Here is a 24,825-nt window from a genome sequence, read left to right on the forward strand (position 1 = left end):
AAAGTATTTCTCAGAGGAGGGTAGGAGGCAATAAAAAGAAAAGAGAAAAATTAAAAACTTTTCTTCTCCAATAAATAAGGGACAAGCTACAAAATAATGTGCTCATATTCATGGGAAGGCGCAAATAAACGGGAAAGTTGATTCTACTGTAATTTAGTAGATGGAAAGCACCATATAATCCACTCAAATAAATAATTTCAATAAAATTTATTCTAATGTAATTTATTAAATTGAAAATATCAATTCAATTAAATAATTTCATTATTTTGTTTAAACACTAGACGGAATCTTGTCATATCATAAAAATAAATGAAACCTAAGTGAATAGTTCCATAAATGAAAAGAAAAAAAACTCTCTACAAACATTTAAGGCACGTTAATATTATTAGTATGTGTGTGTGTGTGTGAGTGTGTGTGTATCATAACGAGCTTAATTCGGCATTATCAATCGTATAATGGACTAATGAAGGACCTGTCTGGTTGGAAGGTTGTTTAAAGCATTTACCAGTGGAAGAGATAAAACTCTACCCATCTTACAACCGCTCAAACCCTGTCATGATATAGCTCTGCCCAAAAATAACTTGTCAACCTCTCTTTCTTTCATTTTCTCTCACCTCTTCCTTCTTCTATTTAAGGCATTTTGATACCCTCCATTCCAATACGCACCAAGGGAAGTAAAAATGGCAAAGGTATTCGCACTCGTTGCCTCCGTCCTCTGCCTCTTGGCCCTGTCTGGATTTGCCCACGCCGCTGGCAAGAAAAAAGACGGCAAGTTCACCGTCGAAGGCAAGGTTTATTGCGACCCATGCCGCGTCCAATTCGTCACCAAGATAAGTCAATTCCTCGAAGGTAATTAAAATTATTAAATTTATCATAATTATCATATTTGTCTTTATTCCATATGAATGCGGTCCATATGAATGCGGTCGGTCATGTAAATTCTTTTTCTGTTATTTCCTATCATACACCATGTTTTGTTTGATTAAATCTAATGTTTTGAAATAAATTTTAATTTCTTCATCTTATATAAGTTTTGGTAACTCATATATATATATATATATATATATATATATATCTAGATATATATATATATATAATGTAACACTATTGTTTTTCAATAAGTGCATGCAAATGCAATGAAGATATAAAAACTAATCAATACATAGAAATTTAATGCAAGGCCAGACCTTTTGCACAATTGATACGGTTGTATGGAAAATGATATTTAGGCAGAAGAATTCACAGTTTGCGTACATAGTGGGACATCCACAGATGCAAAGTGTTTGACGGAAGATCTGAACTGAAATAGCAATGTTCAAAATGTATTTATTTTTATCAGTACTTTAATTAGTAGTTGGTAATATCATGTCATCAATATTTTAGGAGTATTAAAGTATTTTTTTTCCCTCTATTGTGCAGGTGCGCATGTGGTCCTACTATGCAAAGATGAGGAGACCGGAAACGTGACATACTCAGTTAATGGGCAATCCGGAAAAGATGGAAGCTACAGTCTAAAGGTAGAAGGAGATCATGGTGACGAGATTTGTGAGGTGAAGGTGGCGACAAGCCCCCAACCTGACACCTGCGGTGAAGCCATGGATGAAACAGCCCCGGTCACCCTCACCGATAACGGCATGTCAACCGATATTCGCTACGCTAATTACATCGGCTTCATGAAGAAAGACCCTGACGCCGAGTGCCCCAAAGTGCTCGAGGAGTTGGGTATCTACGCAGATGATCCTGATGAGGAAGCGGCCCCTGAAGAACCTGAAAATTAAATTAAATAAGCTAGCCACATCATTTCCATGAATGTCATAACAACAATCCACTTCTCTTGCATGTATCAACGTGCATGTATGGCAATTTAATTGCTATATTTGCAGTTATAATGATAACAAGTACTTGAGTTAATAATTCCATTTTATTATAATGTTTTGGCCTTAATTTTTATTTTGAGGTTGACAATTAATTGGAATATACTTGAGCAATGAAGAAGTTAATCAAAAGTCTTAATTTTCATATATTATAAGGTACTATTATATATATACAAGTGTCAGAAAAAAAAAAATAAAAAAAAAATAAAATAAAAAATAAAAAAACAACAACAACAACAACCACAACGTTATATACAGAATGTGTTATGGCTCCTATTTTTTATTTATGCATATAAATCCTTGTATTATAAATTGGCCATGATAGTTAATTTTGACAATTTTTTTAATAAAATCCCTAAAATGCCCTCATTCGTTCTTCTTGTCATCAAGCGGCTTTGGCTTTTCTCTCTACCTCTGTTTTCTCTCTCTCTCTAGAATGGGTTGCCAAGAAGTTGATGATCTCGGGAATTTGGATCCATAGAGAAAGAGGAGTGGGGGTTTGAGGACCAAACAGGCGGGACGAGGGTCGTGTACTCTTAGTTTTGAGTAGGGAGAATTTGAAGGCGTTTGGTCCAATATTGTTGTCAGTTTCATTGGTATAATGGGTTTGGGTGTGATTCACCAAAGGGTTAAAGTTGAACGAAAGCGGCAAAAACAAAGAAGAGAGGATGGAAGGAGGTGGTGGTGGTGGTGGTGAGTGAAGTTAGAGAGAGAGAGAGACGAGGAGAGAGGAGGGTGGTTGAGGAGGATGAGACGCCAATGTCATTTAACTTTTGCAAAATGTGTCATATGGACATATCATTTCAGGTGAGATTTATTTGTACCAAATCAATACTTGAAGTTGTTTTGTGTCTGCAAAGAGTGATATGTAAGCATAATAGATGGGTGTTTTGTGCACTCCACTCCGTGAGTACATGGCACTTACATTTCATAAATGAAAATTTATTTTTTTTAATTATTTTTTTAAATAGACAGTTTTTTTTTTTTTTTAATCAGCATAAAATTTTTGTATGTGATATAAATACTCTATAATTCTAGAACACTATTCTTAATCCCTCCATCTCAGAATACACTTGCTAGATGGTAGGAATTGGATTGGTTGATAGTTCATTGAAATTTGGCAAATCAAAGAAAAGTTCCTCCAAAAAAAAAAAAAAAATTCAGAGACAAGCTCTACGATATGCTTAGATATATAAAGTGTTTCGTTCTTTCTCAATTTTTTTAATGAGTTACATACTGTAAGGATATAAACATAAAAGACAAAATGAGCTATTGTGCATTATATAATCATGGAAAAAAAAATAGCATCATCAAGATGAAAAGGAAAAATAATAGCATGAAGAAATAATATATTGTAAATCCGATTTGAAATAGGGAGTGCCCATCCATATGAATGAACGAATCAATACTCAAATTGAAGAGGTATTTGGTTAGCTGAGCTTGAATAAAAGTTATAAAAGGCACACACAAAATAAATTAAAACGTACAAATTTTGACCTAATAGCAAAGGTAGGAACTTAATTTTAGGGATTATTACATATAAATGATTCCCTTGAGGCTGAGTCAAAGTTTCATAGTTTCCCTAAAATGAGTTTGATTGAATTGCTGAGGTGGCACATGGAGTTTTACTGTTTAAATATTGTGTTACCTAAAATGCCCTTCCCCTTTTTTCTGTGTTGCCTAAAATACTCTTAAGGTGATCGAGCGCCCTTTTTAGCTTCGCCTTTCGCCTTTCGCCTTTCGCATATCTCTGCCCTAGTTTCAAACCCCAAATAAATCACTCTTCTTCTCCCACCGAATTTTTCATCTGTCCTCACCGATTCTTCTCTTTCCCCGCAACTGTCTAAACCCAACCTCCACTCCCAATTCCTTCGTCCATCCCTCATGGTTCGTTCTCATCTTCCACGGTGTCGCGGCTGTGATTTCCTGCGCCATGGTTCTGGGTTGCTTTTCTTTGCCGAGTTTGTGAATCGCCGTGTTCTCCAGCGATTCCGGCTGGTTTTTCTCCGGGATCGCTGTTGGGTTGCGAGTTCCTTCCGGCGAGCTTTTGAATCGCCGGTTTCTCCAGCGAATCCGGTTGGGTTCCTTCCGGCGAGTTTCTGAATCGCCATTCTTCCCGACGATTTGGGTTCTTCGCGTCGCTGTTCTCCAACGATTTCGTTGCGTCGTTCTTCTTCGGCGAGCTTGTGAGTCACGGCTGGGTTCTTCTCTGATCGCGGTAGGGTCTTTCCGGCGAGCTTGTGGGTCGCCATTCTCCGGCGATTTTTGACCGTTTTCTTCCAGCGAGCTTGTCGGCTAGCTGTTCTTTGCTTCGTTGTCTCGCCAGCAATGTTCGCTGATGTTGTGTGCCGAGATGTGTGGCCTGTCTTGAGCTGTTACAGAAAGGGGGAGAGAAAGAGAGAGCACTTGAGCTTCATGAAGTGAGGGTTAGGGTAGAGAGAGAGAGCACTTGAGCTTCATGAAGTGAGGGTTAGGGCAGAGAGAGAGAACACTTGAGCTTCACGAGTCCGGCACGAATGGAATGTGAAAAGAGGATTAGGGCTTGAAAATAGATAAGTGTAGAAAAGGGCATTTTAGGCAACACATAAAATAGGAAGAAGGGTATTTTAGGCAACAGAAATATGAAACAGTATTTTTCCATGTGCCACCTCAGCTTTTAGGTCAAACACATTTTAGAGAAATATGAAACTTTGACTCAGCCTCTAAGTAAATATGGTTCCCTAACCCCATTTATATGTAATAATCCCTTAATTTTAACCGGTGAAGACCTAATAAGTAAAACAAATAACAAATTTAAACTTGACCTAGTACAAATTTTGGTACATATTAAGTCCAATTTTATTCAATACATGGGACGATAGCATTTATACTTGAGAAAGGAATTGAGGAAAAGTATATCCTAAACATTGAATGTCTTAATTAAATTCACAATAAACCATCCAACTGCACTTATTAATCCAACAATGTAGTTTTATAATGTTCGTGCCTGCAAAAGTGAAAATAAGATATAATAATCAAAATCAATATATATATTTTATGTATTAAAGTGACTAGAATTAGTAAATCAGATTTGCAAGTCCTTCGCCTTGGTGGGAAAAGGGTCTTCTACAATTTAGCGGTAGCAAAGGTGCACCAAGCTCAATAGACTTAACGATTACAATCAATAATAATCAGCTAATCTGGTCTACTGCTCCAATAAATTCCGAAGCAAACCAAAATATAATAACTATGCTAGCCCTCATATTTTTCCAAAAAATCTTACAAAAGAAAATCAATGAACATTTTCCAAATTTTTAATTATCATCTGTAAAGATCCATCTATGTTTTTATAATTCCAAAATGCAAATTAGTGATGAAGTACAAGAAAAAGTGAAAACAAGATATCATCATCAAAATCCATAAATATACTAAAGTACTGTACTAATTATCTGACTGTAAATTACAATCAAGCAATCCTTACCTGAATTCAGAGAAATAACCCTAAGGTTGCTTCCCCTACTTTAGTTTTCCAGTATAGACATCCTTATGTAATGTTTCTTATCGGATCATTGCTAAAGTGCTTTCCAATCGGCTTAGAGACTTACTTCCGTTCATTGTTAGTGAATTTCAAAGTGCCTTTGTCACTGCTGTCACATCACTGACAATATCTTGATTTCTCATGAAATTCTTCATTATCTAAAAAACAAGCGTAAAGGTAAAAAAGCTTTTTTTGGCTTTAAAACTTGATATGAGTAAGGCTTACGATCGCATTAAATAGCCCTTCTTGTTAGCAATGCTTGCCAAATTGGGATTTCACTCTCATTAGATTAAGCTTATTTATGCTTGCATTTCTACGATATCTTATTATGTAGTAATTAATGGGAGCCCTATGGGTATGTTTAAACCTTCGCGAGGGCTTCGGCAAGGGGATCCGTTATCCCCATACTTGTTTATTTTGTGTGCAGAAGCTTTATCTTTTTCTTTGCAGGGTGCACTTCAGCATCGTGTACTTTCGGATATTCGTGTTTATCCACAGGCGCCGATTATATCCCACTTATTTTTTGCGGACGATTCGATTATTTTTTGTCAGGCATCTACTTTGGAAATTACCTTTCTTAAGAACATCCTTCAAAGGTATGAAAAGGCTTCTGGACAACAGATTAATTTTACTAAGTGTTGTATTTTTTTCTCTAAAAATACTAGTTTAGAGGTACGGCATTCAATTTGTCAGCTATTGGGAATTCAAAAGGGGGGTTTGTGTGTTAAATATTTGGGTATGCCGGCAATTATAGGCCGCTCAAAATGGGATGTTTTCCAGTACATTTCAGAACAGGTAGCTTATCGTTGTCTAAGTAAGGATTGTAATGACCCGGTCATTTGCCTCCTTTCCTTTTTCCTGAAATTTTACGAATGGATTTTTTTCGTTTAATTTTCCTTTCTGAGCTCTGTTTCATGTCGCTTAGTGTCATCTCGAGTGCTCAGAATTGGTTTCTGAGACTCTTTCATGTGAATTGACAACTTCCTTTGAGGACTGAGTCATTTTTGCATTTTTCGTTTTTCAGACACTATGCGCTATTTCGTCTTTTCCTTATTCTGTCATTTTCCCTATTTCGTCTTATCTCTGTTTGTCAGTTTTTGACACAACCTCACTTCTCATGCTTGGATTTGGTTTTTGACTTCACGTGCCTTCATCTTGAGTGGTTTCCTCAAAATACGTATCTTCACTTTTGTAAAAAAGTACTCTGGTTGTTCCCGGTGTCCATAGGGGCATGGATGCAAAGTTCTTTGAAATTATTTTCTTTTCTTGGGGTACTTTTCGTAAATATCTTTTGAAGATATTTTATTTCAGGAATTTTTAAGACAATATTTTTGGAAGATATTTTCATTTTGGACCATAAGTGCAGTTTTTACTTTTTGGAGGTGCCATTGTGCAATTAATGAAAGTTATTGCAAAATGCCTTATTTTAAGCCTGGATCCTCGTACAAGATTCATTTTCACATTTCGTCGAGTTGTGTACTCTTGGAATTTCCTCCTGAACGATGTTTTCCAGTTTCAGGGTTTTTGGCCCCGGTTAGTGCTAAACTTGTTTTGGGCATAACTTTTTGCTTGGGACTCAGTTTTTGATGCCGTTTCTTCATTTGTTCATATTTTATCATTTTGAATCTTTTTTGTTCACAAACTTTTTCCATTTGAGCGCATCTGCTCAAATTTTACTTTTTCGGACCCGGCGGGGCCCGTTCGGGGCACTTTTTGAGATTTCTATAAAAGGAGGGTGAGATATTTCATTTTTCATCTTCTCCCCTCTTCATGCACGACCTGGAGCTTCCATGGCAGCCCAAGGGGTACTGCCATCTTCTCTCTCCTCTTTTGGTTCACTTTTCCTTGATGGAAAGTCTTCGGCCTTAACGTTTGTTGTTCCCCTCGCCGTGCTCTACCTTTCCCCCTTATTAGAATTCAGTTTTGACCATTTCTTGAGTTTGGTTTTTAGGTCAAGTTATGATTTTCATGGGGCTTCTTGCGAATTCTTGGTCACGGTGTTGTCCTCGACAAAACCTCTCGGTATCGTCAAATTCAGAGCACTTTTATTTTGATGGCTTTTGAGATTTTCATCTCAAATTGAGGTAAGAGATGTTCTAGGTTTAAATTCTTGTTATATAGCATGCTTGTGATGCATATACTACTTGTTTGCATGATTAAATATAAAATCTAGAGATTTTATTATTTATTTTTCTTGTACGGGATCTAATTTTCTCGGTTGCTCATGACTTGGTTTAAACATGTAGCATAATTTTATATTGCCCCTTGATATGCTCATTGTCGTGTATTAAAATTGGAATATTTGAATAAGTATTAAAGATTTTATTTAATATTTATCTTAGGTGAAAGATTAATTCACATGGCCTTAACTAGCTTAAAATCAATATATGTTAGCATATTAAATTAGGCCTTAGCATGCACTCCAACATAGTTGAATTTGAAAGTGATTGGAGGTGTTTTGAAAATTAGTAATTATTAATTAATTTGATTAATTAATTTGCCCCGAGTGCACTATTCACTCTATTTAAATTCCGACTTGATATTCTTGATTTACATGCCATATAGCTTCACATATATTTGATTTAGAATATTCGGTTAGGTTTTGAAATCTTTTATTTAATTAAATTCCATATTTAAGATTTAATCCTCATGGTGATATACAACTTGGAATTGTCTTGTGGCATGCTAGAAAATTAAGTTTTGGTGTGGTTGTTCACATATATTAAATTGGGATTGATTGCATGAGAATTGCAACATTTATTAAAAAACATAGGTGTAACTTGCATGAAATAAACTTGTAATGTGATATTACATTAGTCCTTGGCATATTCTCTAAGATATGTTAAATTAAGAGTATTTGGTTAAGTTTAAAAATCAAGAGATTTTAATTAAAAGAATTAATTAAAATCTATTTTGTGTTCCCATTAGCTTAATTAAGGTTTTAACTTGATGTTTGTATTGGCCATGACTTGTTTACTAGTATAGATTAATTTGGGACTATTTGAAGTTGTTTTAGAACCTTGGGATTTAAATTAGCATGATTTAATTAAAGTTCTACTTTGTTATTCCAACAACCTAATTGAGTTTTAGAATGGATATAAGTGATGACCATACTATGTCCTTTAACATGTATTAAATTGAGATTATTTGGAATTGAATCGGAATCTAGAGAATTTAATTGTGTTTATCTATTTAAATTCTATCAATTTGCTCCATGATCTAGTTGTGTTTTAGAAGTGGTTTCTATATTCAAATCATGGACTTGGACTTGTTGTATATTCATTTGGTTATGTTTTGAATATTGGATAACATAGTTGCTATGTTTATACTCATGAGAATATGTTTTTCTTATTGAATATATTGTTGCCTTGTGTAATGATTTGCACACTTCGTATTTAACATCATTCATGCCGTTTCTCCTTCGTTCGGACTTCGAATCATGCGATTCTTGAGTCCATCTTGATTAGTTTTTCGTTGTCCTTCCAGCGGTGTGCTCGGTGGCACCCAAATCTATAGTTTCCAGAAATGACTATTTTGCCCCTGGGGGCTTATTTGTCATATTTTCGATCTTTTGCTTCCGCATCAGTTCTTGTTGAGTTCCACGACCTCATGGAAGGTCACTTTGACTTTTTAGAGTCTTGTTTTTTGTTTTCGCTTCCACATTCGGATCCGTTATCGGATCATCCTTACAGTTCATCACAGGACACGCTGGCCTAAAAACCAGGGTCGTCACAAGGATGGCATTTTTTGGTTAAACAACAGGGATTGGTTTTTCAGCTTTTTAAAGCCAAATATTTTAAGTATTCTTCCTTCCTAGAAGCACAGTTGGGCTCTAATCCTTCCTGGGTATGGCGCAATATTTGGTCCACTCAACATCTTATTGCCGAGGGATCTAGATGGATTGTGAAGAATGGACAGTTTATCCATATTTGGAAGGATCACTGGTCCTGGTAAACTCTTACGCCCTAATCATTTGGGTAATCCCAATATGGTCGATGAATTACTAGACCCTTTCGGTATTGGATGGAATGAGCCTATGTTATATTCTTTTTTCCCGTCTTCTGCTGTGGCCGCTATACTTAGGTGTACTTTCAACTTCTTCTCCAAAGAAGATAAGTTGGTTTGGGATTTGGAGCCAAATGGTACTTTTTCAGTTCGGTTGGCCTATTGATTAGCTTATCGACGTTTGCAACAAGTTAATGGTCGATCTGCGGAGGTCTCTCATTTACCTTCGTATCATAAGTTGTTTTGGCAGTCTATTTGGAAGTGTAACGTTCCTCCTAAAATTCAACATTTTTTATGGAAGTGCTGTAGATGAGCTGTTCTAGTCCGTGCACTTTTGCATGATCATGGTATTGAGACCATACCGATGTGGTGTGTCCTCGATGTGGTATGGATGCGGAATCCATTGAGTATTTGATTTTCTTCTGCCTTAATTCCATTCATATTTGGAAAATATCACAGCTTCGACTTAATTTTGTGCATGATACTCCTTCCTCCTTTGCTGAATGGTGGTTGGCTTTTGTTGATCACTGGAAGTTTAAGGCAGGGGGAATATATTTTTTGGGATTGGTGGCTTGTTGTTGCTGGGGTATTTGAAAGGCTCAAAATAATTATGTGTATGATGATGAGTGGTGGGACTCCCATCAAGTTGTTGTTGTGGCGTGTTCTCAGTTTTGGGAGTATAAAAAGGTCTTATCTTCCATTTCCTCCACTTTTTGTTTCGGATCCTCTGTTTTAGAATCTCTAAAATCCTCTTCGTCTCCTTCTCGATGGCTTCCTCCAAGGGTAGATATGGTAAAATTTAATGTTGATGCGTCTTTTCTCTCTTCTTCCCAGATGGGGGGTGGTGGTGCTGTCTTTCATAATGCTATGGGCCATATTTTACAAGCGGTGATTTTTTCTCCTTTCCCAGCTGCCAGTGCAACTGTTGCTGAAGCTATGAGTCTTCGAAAAGTGGTTCTTTGGGCTCTCTCATTTTCATATCTTCATGTTTGGTTTGAATATGATTATTTGATAGTGGTCAACACTGTCAATGGAGATGTAGCTGGGCTGGCTAATATTCATCTAATTTGCTTTGATATTCAGGTGACGTTTCGGCGATTCTCTTTAGCTTATCTTAGCCATGTCTATAGAAATGACAATGAGGTCGCAAATGCCCTGGCGAAGTTATCGCGTTTTTACATCTGTACAAATACTACTTTTGGTTTTATTCCAGCTAATATTCTTCATTTAACAGCCAAGGACAATGTTTAATGTTTGTCTTTGTTGGGTTCTGTTTGCAAGGGTAATAAAAATAAAAAATTAAGAGAAATAAAAGCAGGTCCAATGGTTGGCCTGTTGGCAATTTGGTTCCATTTTGGCGACCCAATCTGCTTCATTGTGAGTCGTTAAATTTGGGTCATATCATGCAGATCGTGGAATGGGTCACCATTTTCGGCGACCTTCTTAGCGAGCGCGGGCCTGCCATGCGAGCCCACTTATTGAGATACCCCTCGGATCTGAGACGCGGGTTGATCAGGCCCAGGACTAAACCCGAGGGAATATTAAACAATTAAAGTATTTTATAATTAACACAGATGACAAAATGAAATAAGAATAAATATTAAAAGCTGAAATGAATACTAATATAGAATCCTCAACCGATAAAACTTAATAAAATCCAACATCCAAAACCTTCATGATTACAACTCGGGAATCCATCTAGTGGACCCCTAAATAAAATCCCAACTGGACTGAAAACTAAAAGTAAATAAAACTGAAATAACGTGAGAAGTCTTACGTAATCTGACGAATGGAAACTGTCCTCGAACAGCACGATCAAGCTCTAAGGCGGGAACCGTCCTGTACCTGAAAAGAATAATAAAAGAGTGGGTCAGACCCACGAGCAAGTTCTAAACTAACTGCAATCCATACAGTGACCCGATACACAGATACACCGTAGATACCTCACAATATCTATCTAGTCCATACATATATATATATATCCACACTAAGGGACATTCACTAGACTACAGTAGGGGTCTCAACCTGAATAGAAGGCAACATGCGAAAACGCACCCAAGGGTGGGCATGAGTACCTAGACCTAACAGGGTACACCTACCTACTATATCCAGCTATGCATCCACTGCATATACGCACCCTAACCAACGACTCTGAGACTCAAGCTCATATCGTGGTACCATAATCATATATCTAAAATTCGTCCAAAACCATAATATGTCATTCAATTATTTATTGAGGAGACATACAAAACATACTAGTTAGTCACTCAACTTATTCAGTTGATATGACTTAACCTCCATCCATTAATCCAGGAAGCCATTCAACTTAGTCACAGTTGATTTGACTTAGTCACAGTTAGGATTCAATATTTTCCAATCTATTCCTTTAATCTGATAGGTTAGGTTTAAGTGTTTTGAGCTAAACCATCCCTAGTATGTCACCGTCCCATACCGGTGTATACAATCCTCCATATCCATGTAAATTACGACACATAAATAATAAGCTAGTAATTTACAGTCCAAAACCAATATCCAAATCATTGCAGAAAAGTGTTTAAAGTTTCAGCAATTTAAATTCAAGAGTTAAACTTTGTAATTGTAGGAAACGGTTTAATAATTCCACAACTAGCATCCAAAGCATGCATGGATCAAATCTATGATATCAATGACTCATTCATGCATTCAAAAGAAATTCTATAATCGTTCTATAGTCCAATAAATTACTAAATTAATTTAAGCAATTTAGTTCTTTCCATCCGGTAACAGCGTACTATGTTGTATACTTGCATTCTGTTTTATCTTTTAACACAGAGCCATGCACTATGCCGCAAGTCCAATTCGTAATTTAAAAGACTTCACTGTGCATTTAAAACTTAATTTAGAATCATATTATAGCACCTTCAATTGTCAAATTAAAATTAGACAATAAATTTCCTTCCTGCCGTTAGCCGCATATAAAGTCGTTAATTAGCGCATTGTTAATTCTATTAAAATAAAGGGGGTATTTTATAAAATTCAAGACCTTGATTACATGTTAAATTAATTATTAAAAACCCCATTAAAGTTTTAAAACTGTTCAGAAACCCCAAGTGCCCAAACAGTAGTTGAAAAATCACAATACGCATCAAATTGGAAAGAGCCTGCTCTAAAAAAAATTTAGAGCAGGCTCAAATCAGCATTGAGCTAGCTCCATACAACCTTGGAGCTGGCTCTAAACAGGTGGGAGCCGGCTCTTGACATTCCAGAGCCGGCTTTCTTCCCCCCTATAAGCCTTCTCTATGTTCCAGCTTCGTTTCTGACCTCTGCTCCCACTCCGGCCAGTTGTAACCTTTCTGTTTGGTTTTTAAAACTAATCTAAGAACCTTATGTAAGCCTAAAATCATCCCCATGACTTATTTATAGTAGTTGCAAGCAAGTATAATAACTAAAATTACAACCGGATTAACATGCTTTAAGGAACAAAACTTGAAACAATTAGGCATGAATTTGTAACAGATTCGATTACAACACAAACAGAGCATCAATAAATCATACAATAAACATGTAAGTTCCAGTTTATGATTTATTGAACCCTAGAGACCACCTAGGTGCACAAAACATGAGCCAAAGGGAAAGAGAAAGTAAAAGAACTTGCCTGCAGTTTTGGTCTCAAAACTATGTCGCCGTCTTCCTAATTTCTGGCAAACACTAACCACCTTCAAGCCTCCTATGGTTTTGGTTTAATCCACCACAACTCTCCCTTGGTCCTCTCTGTTCTCCTCCTAAGCCTTGCTCTATTTTCTCTCGCTCAGTTCTCTCACAAGTCTCTGTTATCTCTGTATCTTTGGTACGTGAATAGGGGTTGTGTATTCTCAAAACCCTAAGTGGACGTACTGTTCTATATATATAGAGACTTAACTAAACCCTATTCCTTGTATGTGTAGAGACAGAGCCCTAATCCTAATCCTTGTCGGCCCATAACAAAACCGACGTTTTAACATAGTGACGGCTACACATGTGAATTCCATTCTACAGTTAAAACTATAACCTAATTTAATAAATAAAACATTTAACTTAATCCAATTAAAACAAACCATGAACTTAAAACAATTATACAAATAATAATTAACTAAAATAATCAACCAATTTAAAATAATTAATCAATTAAGGCAAAACAAAATCCAATTTAAATAACCATTAAATAAACACACAAACAGATAACCAATTAAATAAAATAAAAATGCAATTTAAACAATTAAATAAATACCAAGACTATCCTTTTAAAATTAGGGTATTACACCTATATTTTCTTTTTCTTTTTTAAATTGTGGCCCAAGTTCCTGTTTTAGCCCGGAACACTGCTTGTAAGGCCATGTTTGACTGAAATAAAAGCTAAAAATTAGATTTTTGGGTTATTTTGGTCTTTCTTTTTTATCCTTCAAAATAATTGAACCAAAGAACCGTTAAGGCACTGTTTGACTGACACATACAATATCTTAAAGGCTTTTTTGGGCAAAAATTTTTTTAAAAAATGGAGAAAAGTGCCTTTTTTTTTTTTTTTTTTTTTTTTGAAAACCTTACTTTTAAAAATATTCCTATTGACACTATAGCCGTTTTAGGCACTTTTTTGGGCAAACATTTTTCCTCTATAAATACATCAATCCCTACTATTATTCACCTCATATCCAACCCATCTTCTCTAGTCTTCAACCTATAACTACAACCACTAAGTCATTTTGGATCCTCCACCACCATATTACAACTACAACTCCCATTTCAACCAATCAAATGATAATTTTGATTCCTTCTTACAATTTATTGGAGAAAAATCTCAATTTCTGTCTCATCAACATTCTCAATTTTCCAACATTCCTACTGAAGTGCAACAATCCAGTAACTCCCAACCTTCCAGAAAGCAAAGGGTTATTCGGCCTCCCAATTGGTCCACGGTTGAAGATAAGGTTTTATGTTATGTGTGAATGGCCATTAGCACTGATGCGGTGATTGGTTCAGACAAACAAAAGACAATGTTATGGAGCTGAATTCATGAAAGTTTTGAGCAATACGTTAGTGGTGCTGGTACACCTAAAAGAAATCATAACGCTTGCTTGAATCGTTGGTCCTTCATGCAACAAATGATTACCAAATTTTCTAGATGCATACCTAGATCGAAAGGAATTACCACAGTGGGCTAAACAATGAGTACAAGGTAAGTTATTTATTATATTAAATTTAATTGGTAGATATTTTAAAGATTTGTCTTCTAATAATTATTGATTTTTATTTTTTTAGATGATAGCAGCCAAAGAGTTGTTCGCTTGTCAAAATAATACCAAATTTAAGTTTGACAGTTGTTGGAACATTTTGAAGAGCAACAATAAATGGCATTTACATTGTCAAAAAGAATCGGCATCCCAAAAAAAAAAAAAAAAAAAAAAAACACAGAAGAAGAGGAGTGAAATCCACATTGATGATAATGAGTCTATTGGTAACTCAAACCCATCTGCTCCATCAAGTAATGTAGTAACGACACCAAGTTTGGTTAAAAGATCGATGTTGAAGAATGTCAACGACCACAAGGACAAAAAGCAGCAAAGTAGAGGTAAAATAAGAAAAAATGTTCTAACCAAATTCAGAATGATTTCATTAGCAAATTCGATCACGCAATAGCCCTTTATCAATCGAAATATGAAAATCTTGAAGCCGCTCAAATAGCACGAGAGGCACGCAAAATAGATAAAGAAAAGACCAGACAACTGGAGCTTCAAAGCAAATTAAGAGAGACTAAAAACAAACAAAGAGCTGAAGAGATGTTAATTATGCAAAAAGATCCAGAATTGATGCCAACATAAGCTGAGAAAGCATGGCTAATTAAACGCTAAAATGAAATATTAGAATCTATACACTCACGCAGTAACTCAAGCTTTCCATATGATTATCTCAAGCTTCCCATATGATTGTTCTGTTTTTCCTAGTTGTTCTGTTTTTCCTAGTTGATTTTAATTATGGTATTGTATTATTATTATTATTTTTAAATTCATGTTGTATTGTATTGTTTTGTTTTTTATTTTTATAATTCATAATAAATATTGTATTATTTAAATTTTTTGTATGATATAGCCGTTAGGAAAAAGTTTCAAAATAAAAATTATTAAAAATTTTAAAATTTTAAAATTTTTTGGAGCGAAAATGAATTATTGGAGTACATGCGATAGCTAAAATTTGGAGACTCTAAAACATTAACGTGGCTGTGGGAAATGCTGACGTGGCTATTGCTGATATGACAAATTTGAAGAGCCTAATTCTAGAGAGCCCATTGAAGATGCTCTAAAAGTTGGAAATAAAAGTTGGAATATAAACAATTAAAATTGGCCAACTCCTCAACCTCCTCCAGATGTAGCTTTGATTATAAAGTAGTTATTAAAGCATTCTCGTTTATTTTTAATTTATGAGGGTATGAATGCATAGTTTCTTCGGAAACATTTTTGTTTTTCGAGGTGTTTTATGTAATTAAGTTTTTGAGATATTTTGCCTTAGGGACCATTTTGTAAATATTTTTGCTAGATATTAAGTAGAGGGACTAAGTTGTAATTTTGGGAAAAGAGTGACAAATGGCGCTCTCCCATTGGACCATTTGTTGACTTTCCTTTGGATACACTTGGAAGCCTAGGATAGTGATAAGTGTAATGATTGGATTAAGCCTTGTGAGGAGGCCAGTGGAGGGTGGATGTGTGTATGTGTGAGAGAGAGGTAGTGTTGGTGAAGTGTATTTGACTACACAAAGCCATTAAGTTAGTGGATTTTCTTGTGAAAGTTGTCTTCCTCACATTTCCACCATTGAAGGACCTTGAAACCCTAGCCACCATTCTCAGATTTTGAGCCCTTCCCTTTGGATTTTGGTTTTCCACGTTAAAGACAAAAGTTCCCTATTTTCCTTCTCTAAACACCTTTGCTCAGTTTCTTCATTTGCTTTCGTTTGCCTTGGATTCTAGAGGAACAATCCTCTAGTGAGGTAGGGGTTGTCCTATGTTTATACTCTTGTTGTTTCTTGCTTCCTTTGTTGTTGATATACATTGTATACATGTAAATTGAAATTCTAGGATTGTATTACGTAAATTTTGATTGTATCTAAATTAGGGTTTCATTTTACACAAGTCTTAGATGTGATTATTCTCTTGTGTTATTGTTATTTTACATAGTTGAAGTTGGAAATCTTGTATTGTTTCGTTGTTGTTACTATGATGTTCTAGGATTATTATTTTCATTGATATGTTGTGATATTTGACTATGTTGTTGTTAAGTAAGGGATTTAAAGGACTCCATGTTAGCATGATTAAAATTCCTATGTTGATTACCTTATAGTTGTATTGTTGTAATCACTTTGTGAACTTGACATTTCAAATGCCGTCATAGCTTAAGGACTTAGGGCATATCTTGTTTGAAGTTTGAAAATTGGATGTGTATGGAAGTTGATTAATTGCATTGTTTACACTATGTGATAGTGGTGACATTCTTGATTGATTTTGGAAATACTTGGAGCAAAGAAAACATTGAAATGGCTAGGGTAAGGCTCTAATGCGGGAGGTACAAATTCTCCTCAATACAGTGCGCACTTTGGTAGTTCCACAAGGGTTAATAAATAAAAACAACTAATTGTCTTGCGTTATGATGTTCATAACCGGATGCCGCCTCTAAGTTTTCCACATTGTTTGATTTCGTGTTCATTTACAAGTTGACATTACTTTTGAAGTTGTAACTTGTTATTTTTCATTAGATGTTCCAATATTGTTTAAATGTATTTCTTGTTGTTTTACATTGGATGGTCCAATACTTTTCAAAGGCATTTCTTATTGTTTTACATTGGATGTTCCAAAGTTGTTCAAATGCATTACTAGCTGTTTACATTGGAGGTTCCAATAATGTTAAGTATGATACCTATTATGGAATACTTTTGTAATACCCCGTAATTTTAAAGAATGTATTTAAATTAATTTTGTGTTAGGTTAATTTTATTTATTTGTGCATACTACACTATTTTATTAAATTCATTTAATTGTGCATGTAAATTAATTGTGTATGTTAAAATAGTAAATTTATTCATTTAATTGTGCATGTATTATTTTAATTACTTTTATTTGTTGATTATGTTTAATTAAGCAATATTAGTTAATTAGAGTATTATATTTGTGTTATAAAGTATTATGATAATATAATATATTATTTTGTAATAACAATAATAATAATTATATTAGTTTAATAATAATAATAATAAGAATATAATAATAATAATAATAAAAGTTTATTAATAATAATATTAGTAATAATAATAATAATAGTTATAATAAATCAATGTAATGATGGAAAATTAAATACTAGGATAGAATTTCATTTACTATGGTAGAATGGTGGATCAAATATCTTGATTAAAGATAGCATTGTCTTAAAGCCATATAGGTAGGAATATGAGAAATGGGTGAGAAGTTATTATAAATTAGATATTTGTAATATTTATATTATATATTTTGTGTATAAATTAACTAGCTTGCCTTAGAAAAAATAAAAGGGAGTTAGAAGCAAAGTATAAATTCTAGAGAGCTATTTTATAAGAGTGAAAGGAAAAGAGAAAGAGAAAGAAGCTTGGACCGGTGTAGGCAATTTTACCCGACTACGCGCAGACCGGCGGATTTATTTTAAACTCAAAAAGGCAAGTTATTATCTACTTTTCCCCTTTGAATTAATAAATTAATTGTTTAGCCTATTTTTATGCATAGAGCCAAGGTTAGGAGGTTGATAAATTATTAATTTTATTTTATTAAATTAATGGAATTTTAATTATATAGGATGGTATATATTTATTTAATGTCCTATGAAATTAATAATGGCTAAAAATAATTAAATAAGACTTTAGGGATTTTTCTAGAATTTTCTAGATTTTTCCGGGCATTTTCTGCAATTTCCGGCGACCTTCCGGCGAGTTTTCCGGTCGCCGGCAGTGGGGGAGACGACCGGAGTGATCCGGTGCAACGCGGCGCACCATAGGAGGGTGTACGCGCGCATCCTGGCCATTAGTGGAGTCTGATTGATCCGGTGTATCGCGGTCCATGATACCGCGGTACACCCGGATCTGTGGGCGTTGGATGGAGGGAAGATAGGGTGAGATGATCCGGTGTGACGCGAGTACGGAATCCGGATGCAGCCAACCAACCAGGAAGTGACACGTCAGCAAGGCACCCTTAGTGCGCGCGTGGCAGCGCGTGCGCGCGCGTGGGAGCGCGTGGCTGATGCCAGACGCGCGTGGAGGCGCATGGGAGAGTGGGGAAGGTTGGGCTGCGCGTGGGGAGGCTCTGGGAGGCGCGTGAGGGCGCGTGTGGGGTCCCTACAGCTGCTGGAAATTACCAGAATACCCTTAGGGCCTGTTTTGTAAATTCCAGAACCTTAAACTTGGATTTTTAGGTACTGTGTTGGTAATTACGGGTTTAACGGGCCACGAAATTATTATTTTAACACCCGTTACTTATTCTTATGGCCGATTAATCTTTTCTAAGCATTTATTGGCTCGTTCGCAGTACGGATACTAATGTGATTTATTTAAACGACATTGTTAAATATAAATAGTGTTATTATCGTATTTAATGGTATCAAACATTACTGTTAAATTAAATAAGGCCATGGTTTTAATCAGATAAATTATCCATGATATCTTATAGGATGTTTATACTGTTAATTGATATATAAACCATGAATATTATGCTGTGTGCATTTCAGGAAATAAATGGACTGTTTAATTATGTCGCATTTATATTATATGGATGTGTTGCCATATAGAACCATGTGAGCTGACTAATAAGTTTAGACTCATTTATACCTTATGCATTCGTTGCGATAGACAGATGTGTGGCTGTCGGGGTATGTGGTTTAATATTATTGGCATGTGTTGCCTAATTGACATACTCGGTATATTTATTAATATTATTGGCATGTGTTGCCTCAATTGACATTCTCGGTACATTTATTAATATTGTTGGCATGTGTTGCCTAATTTATATGCTCAGTATATTCATCAGTACTTTGCGAGGTGTTATCACTGTGTAGTTCGTTATAGTCTGTGTTGTCAGTACCGTACACCATGTATAATAGCTGATTTCCCGGGTAGGGAAAGGCGACACTTGACCACCTAGTGTGAGTCTAAGTGATCACCGTCTATTCTGGTTGAGGTCATGTTATACATCGGATAGTTCCCGTAGGATGTATACAGATATAGTACTCATCCGATTCATAATGATTAATTTATTTGATTCTCTGATTTGGGTCATAGTAGAGAGGACTTGCTCGTGGGGTTGACCCACCATTGTTGTTATTTCAGGATACGGTCAGTATCCGTTTCAAGGCTGAGGTTAGCAGTGTGGGACCATCATCCGAACTCATCTACTCTTACAATCCAGTGCAGGGTAGAAGTTTTATGTAATACTTCAGTTTCAGTTTTTATTTACTTTTGGCGTTGAACTCTCAGGGTTATATTTAAGGATCCCTGACGTAGGATTTCCAAGTTGTAATGAAGTACTGTATTAAATAAAGGATGGATGGATGTTGTATTATATAATGTTCCTTTCCTGTCTAAATTCTTTTATTTCCATCATTTTGTATTCCATGCTTGTATATTGCCAATTGTTTTTGATATCCCTCGTTTTTCGTGTATAAGCCTGATCAACTTATGCGTGGAAAATGTGGGGGTGTTACAGTTGGTATCAGAGCATTCCAGGTTCGAGTGTCTTAGGGATCTGTGATTACTATACTTCCGCGTTGTGTATTCTGATAATTAGAGCCTAAGTATTAGGGTTCTTTGTATTCTTTTAGTCGGTCCATTATAATGTACTGACGTTAGATTTTTCTAAATTTAATAGAAGGATGTCTCGGCGTGGGACAAGGAATGCGAACCGTCATCGCAGTATTTCCCCAACTCAAAATGGGAATCAGGAATTCTCTCCTCAAGTTGCTGATATCATTGCACGAGCGGTGGCAGCAGGAGTAGCATCTGCTCTACGAAACCAGCAACCTCCTCCGATAGTACCTGTTCCTGAACCAGTGGCACAGCCAATGTCATGGGACAAAGTTCGTCACTCGTTCATCCGGGGAAATCCACCGACATTTGCGGGGTCCACAGATGTCTTGTTAGCATATCAGTGGAAACAGGAGAGCGAGCGTCATCTTCGGATGGTAATCTGTACCGAAGTGCAGAAACAGATGCTGGCTACGTTTATGCTGATAGGCAATGCATTGCAGTGGTGGGAGTCTATTACTACTGTCGATGAGAGGACCAGATTGACGTATGCTGAATTTCAGACTCGCTTTGACGGCAAGTATTTTCCTATGTCAGTAAGATCAGCGATGAAGACCGAATTTCTGGATCTGCAACAGGAAGATATGACTGTGGCTGAGTATGAACAGAAGTTCATAAATTTGTCATTATTTGCACCAGAGGAGGTCAATACGGAAGAAAAGAAGAGAGACCGCTTTGTGAAGGGGTTAATATGGCCGATTAAAGTGGTGATCTTAGGTAGTCCTGCATATACTACTTATATCCAGGTGGTTAATGCCGCCTTACAGCACTGCCAGATGAGGAGTGATTACCGGAAGTCCAAGGGAGATAAGCGGACTAACCGAGACTACCAGACAGGGGAGAAAGGAAGCAGCAGTGGTGCCAAGTCCAATGATCGGGGCAGATTTCAAGGACATCAACCTTGGAAGAAAAACAAAGGAAACCTAGATGTGCAGAGGGATGGAGTCCCTAATCAGGGTAGACAAGGTGGGATACCTCAGACCGGACAGGAACAGTGGTCGGGAAATCAACAGAGAAGGCAGGCAGGTCCTTTTACGGGACGTTGTTATCACTGTAGAGAGATTGGGCATCCGGCCAAGATGTGTCCCAAAGCTAAGCAGGGACAGTATGGGCAGCCGAGACCTAATCAGCCGTTACCTCTACCGGCCCCACCGATGCCACGTGGGCAAGTTCAGAATTTTCCGGCACTTCCAGCACCACCATTTCCTCCGGGACAACCTCCACAGCAGTTGCATCATGGCAGAGTTTATAACTTCATGCCACATAATGCGCAGGCTCCTCAGGCTATTGAGGGTATGTTTTCTATACATGGTAGAACTGCTCGTATACTGTTTGACACTGGTGCATCACATTCTTTTGTGTATAGATCTTTTGTTATCTTATCTGGTATGACGACTCAGTTATGTGACCAACCTCTTAATATTTATACACCATTGGGAGTTGGCGCAATTTTACGAGAGTATAGCGGTGATATCCTTATAGATATGGGCCGGCTTCGATTTCTTGCAAATTTGTTAGTGTTAGATATGCATTCGTATGATGTTATACTTGGGATGGACTGGTTATCTCAGTACCATGCTCAGGTTAACTGTTACGAAAAGTCTATTGTATTTTCCATACCAGGACAGGAGATGTATCTTCTTGTTGTACCACAACCTGATAGAGGGCCTAGCACTTATTTATTCGTTCTTGAGGAGGACTCACAGGAAGCGACTGCGGTATCTCTTGACAGCATCCCGGTAGTACAGGAATTCCAGGATGTATTCCAGGAAATTCCAGGCTTGCCACCGAGTCGAGAGATAGATTTCGTTATTGATTTAGCTCCAGGCACTACGCCTATTGCTAAGGCGCCGTACCGAATGGCACCAGTGGAGATGCGAGAGTTGAAAGATCAAATTCAACAGTTGCTCAGCCAGGGATTTATTCGCAGGAGTACTTCACCATGGGGAGCACCAGTACTGTTTGTAAAGAAGAAGGATGGATCTCTTCGTCTTTGTATTGATTACAGAGAACTGAACAAGGTCACTATTCGCAACAAGTACCCGTTGCCCAGAATTGATGACCTGTTTGATCAGTTGAAGGGAGCTACTTACTTCTCAAAGATCGATTTGAGGTCTGGTTATCATCAGCTACGAGTCAGAGAACAAGATGTTCCAAAGACAGCATTTCTCACGAGGTACGGATCTTATGAGTTTCGTGTTATGCCTTTCGGTTTGACGAACGCTCCAGCTGTCTTTATGGACTTGATGAATAGAGTATTCAGAGAATACTTAGATCAGTTTGTCATTGTTTTCATTGATGATATTCTGGTTTACTCTAAGTCGGAGAAGGACCATGCCAGACATTTACGCACAGTATTGCAGACACTTCGAGAACATCAGTTGTTTGCGAAGTTTGAGAAGTGTGAATTTTGGCAGAAAGAGGTCAAATTTCTGGGACATGTAGTGTCAGAAGAAGGGTTAGCAGTAGATCCAGCCAAGGTTGCGGCCGTTATGGAGTGGGGACAGCCTACCTCACCGACAGAGATTCGCAGTTTTCTGGGATTGGCGGGGTATTATCGCCGGTTCATCCAGGGATTTTCCAAAATTGCGGGTCCACTTACTCATCTGACTAAGAAGAATGTACCATTTGTATGGGATGATTCTTGTCAGACTGCTTTTGCTGAATTGAAGAGTAAGTTAACTTCTGCACCTGTCTTAGCCACACCTCAGAGTGGAATCGAGTATTTCGTATTTACCGACGCTTCTCTGAAGGGTTTGGGTTGTGTGTTGATGCAAGAAGAGCGACCAGTTTCTTATGGGTCTAGGAAGCTTAAGCCTCATGAGCTTAATTACCCGACTCACGACCTAGAGCTCGCCGCAGTGGTTTTTGCCTTGCGTATTTGGAGACATTATCTTTTGGGGGAGACTTTTCGATTGTTTAGCGATCATAAGAGTCTATAGTATTTGTTCACACAGAGGGAACTGAATATGAGACAGCGCAGATGGTTGGAATTCGTGAAAGACTATCACTTCTCTATTCAGTATCATCCAGGAAAAGCGAATGTTGTAGCAGACGCACTCAGCCGCCGACCCTATGTCAGCCTTTCAGCTTTGTTTACAACAGAGTGGGATGCTTTGAAGACGGTTGATGAGTTAGCAGACGCTTTTATGGCATGTGTGGTAGTAACTCCTTCTATCATTCATCAGGTCATTCAAGCGCAACTCTCAGATCAACAGTGTATTGATCGGGTTTCGGAGTTAGCCTCCGGAGATGTTCCTTTTTATTCTATAGGGACTGATGGAGGATTGAGGTACAAGGGATGTTTAATTGTGCCTTCAGCTGACAATTTGAGAAATGTTGTGATGAGAGAGACACACACTTCTCAGTTCTCGGTACATCCAGGGGGAGATAAGATGTATCAGGACATGAAACGCCAGTTTTGGTGGGCCGGCATGAAAAGAGATATAGCTATCTTTGTCTCTAAATGTAGCACCTGTCAGATGATTAAGATTGATCATCAGAGACCGCCAGGATCGTTACAGCCACTTCCCATACCAGAATGGAAATGGGAAAGTATTTCCATGGACTTTATAGAGGGAGTACCTACTTCACAGCATAATCACAACTCTATTTGGGTCATTGTTGATAGATTGACCAAGTCCGCTCACTTTCTGCCTGTTCGTTCAAACTTTACGTCAGAACAGTATGCTAAGCTGTATATTGCAGAAATGGTGAAACTTCATGGAGTACCATTGTCCATCGTATCAGATAGAGATCCGAAGTTTATATCGGGATTTTGGAGGAGCTTTCAGCAGGCTTTGGGTACAGAACTATATCTTAGCACTGCTTATCATCCTCAAACAGATGGACAGACTGAGCGAGTTAATCAGATTTTAGAAGACATGTTGCGGGCATGTGTTCTTGATTTTAAGGGCAATTGGGAGGAATATTTGCCGCTTTCAGAGTTTGCGTATAACAATAGTTATCAGAAAACTATTGGTATGGCACCATTTGAGGCTTTGTACGGTAGACCGTGTAGGTCTCCTGTCTGTTGGCTTGGAGTTGGTGAGAACAGCTTTCTGGGTCCTGAATTTATTAAGGACACGTCAGAAAAGATCGCTATCATTAGGGATCGGATGCGTACAGCTCAAAGCAGACAGAAAAGTTATGCTGACCGTCGAACTCGTGTTTTGGAGTTTAAGGTTGGTGATCAGGTTTTGCTTAAGGTTTCTCCTATGAAGGGAGTAATGCGGTTTGGGTCAAAGGGTAAGTTATCGCCTCGTTTTGTGGGTCCTTTTATGATTACAGATCGGATTGGGGCAGTAGCTTATCGTCTGGCTCTACCAGATAATCTTCATAGGGTACATAATGTTTTTCATGTATCTATGCTGCGAAAATTTCTACGGGATGAAGATCGATACCAACACATTGATGTGGGTGAGATTGAGTTGCAACCCGATGCAACCTATTTGGAACAACCTTACTGTATTCTCGATCGTAGGAATCAGATACTGCGCACGAAGACTATTCCATTAGTACGTGTACAGTGGAGTCATCATAGTGCTACAGAGTCTACTTGGGAACGGGAAGATATTATCCGTGCCAAGTATCCAGAACTTTTTAATACAGGT

General features: G+C 37.2%; 1 protein-coding gene across 1 annotated transcript; it reads left to right on the forward strand.

Moving 5' to 3' along the window:
* The first annotated feature begins 668 nt into the window (after nt 1–668).
* On the forward strand, nt 669–1,948 carry LOC132287907 (olee1-like protein). Its single transcript, XM_059789830.1, has 2 exons — nt 669–849; nt 1,420–1,948. The coding sequence occupies exons 1-2, from the start codon at nt 681–683 to the stop codon at nt 1,776–1,778; spliced, it is 528 nt and encodes a 175-aa protein (XP_059645813.1). The 5' UTR covers nt 669–680; the 3' UTR covers nt 1,779–1,948.
* Nucleotides 1,949–24,825: the final 22,877 nt, after the last annotated feature.

Source organism: Cornus florida, unplaced genomic scaffold, assembly GCF_030987335.1.
Source record: "Cornus florida cultivar Cherokee Brave unplaced genomic scaffold, ASM3098733v1 CherokeeBrave_3.0.0_Hap2_Chr02, whole genome shotgun sequence".
NCBI lineage: Eukaryota > Viridiplantae > Streptophyta > Magnoliopsida > Cornales > Cornaceae > Cornus > Cornus florida.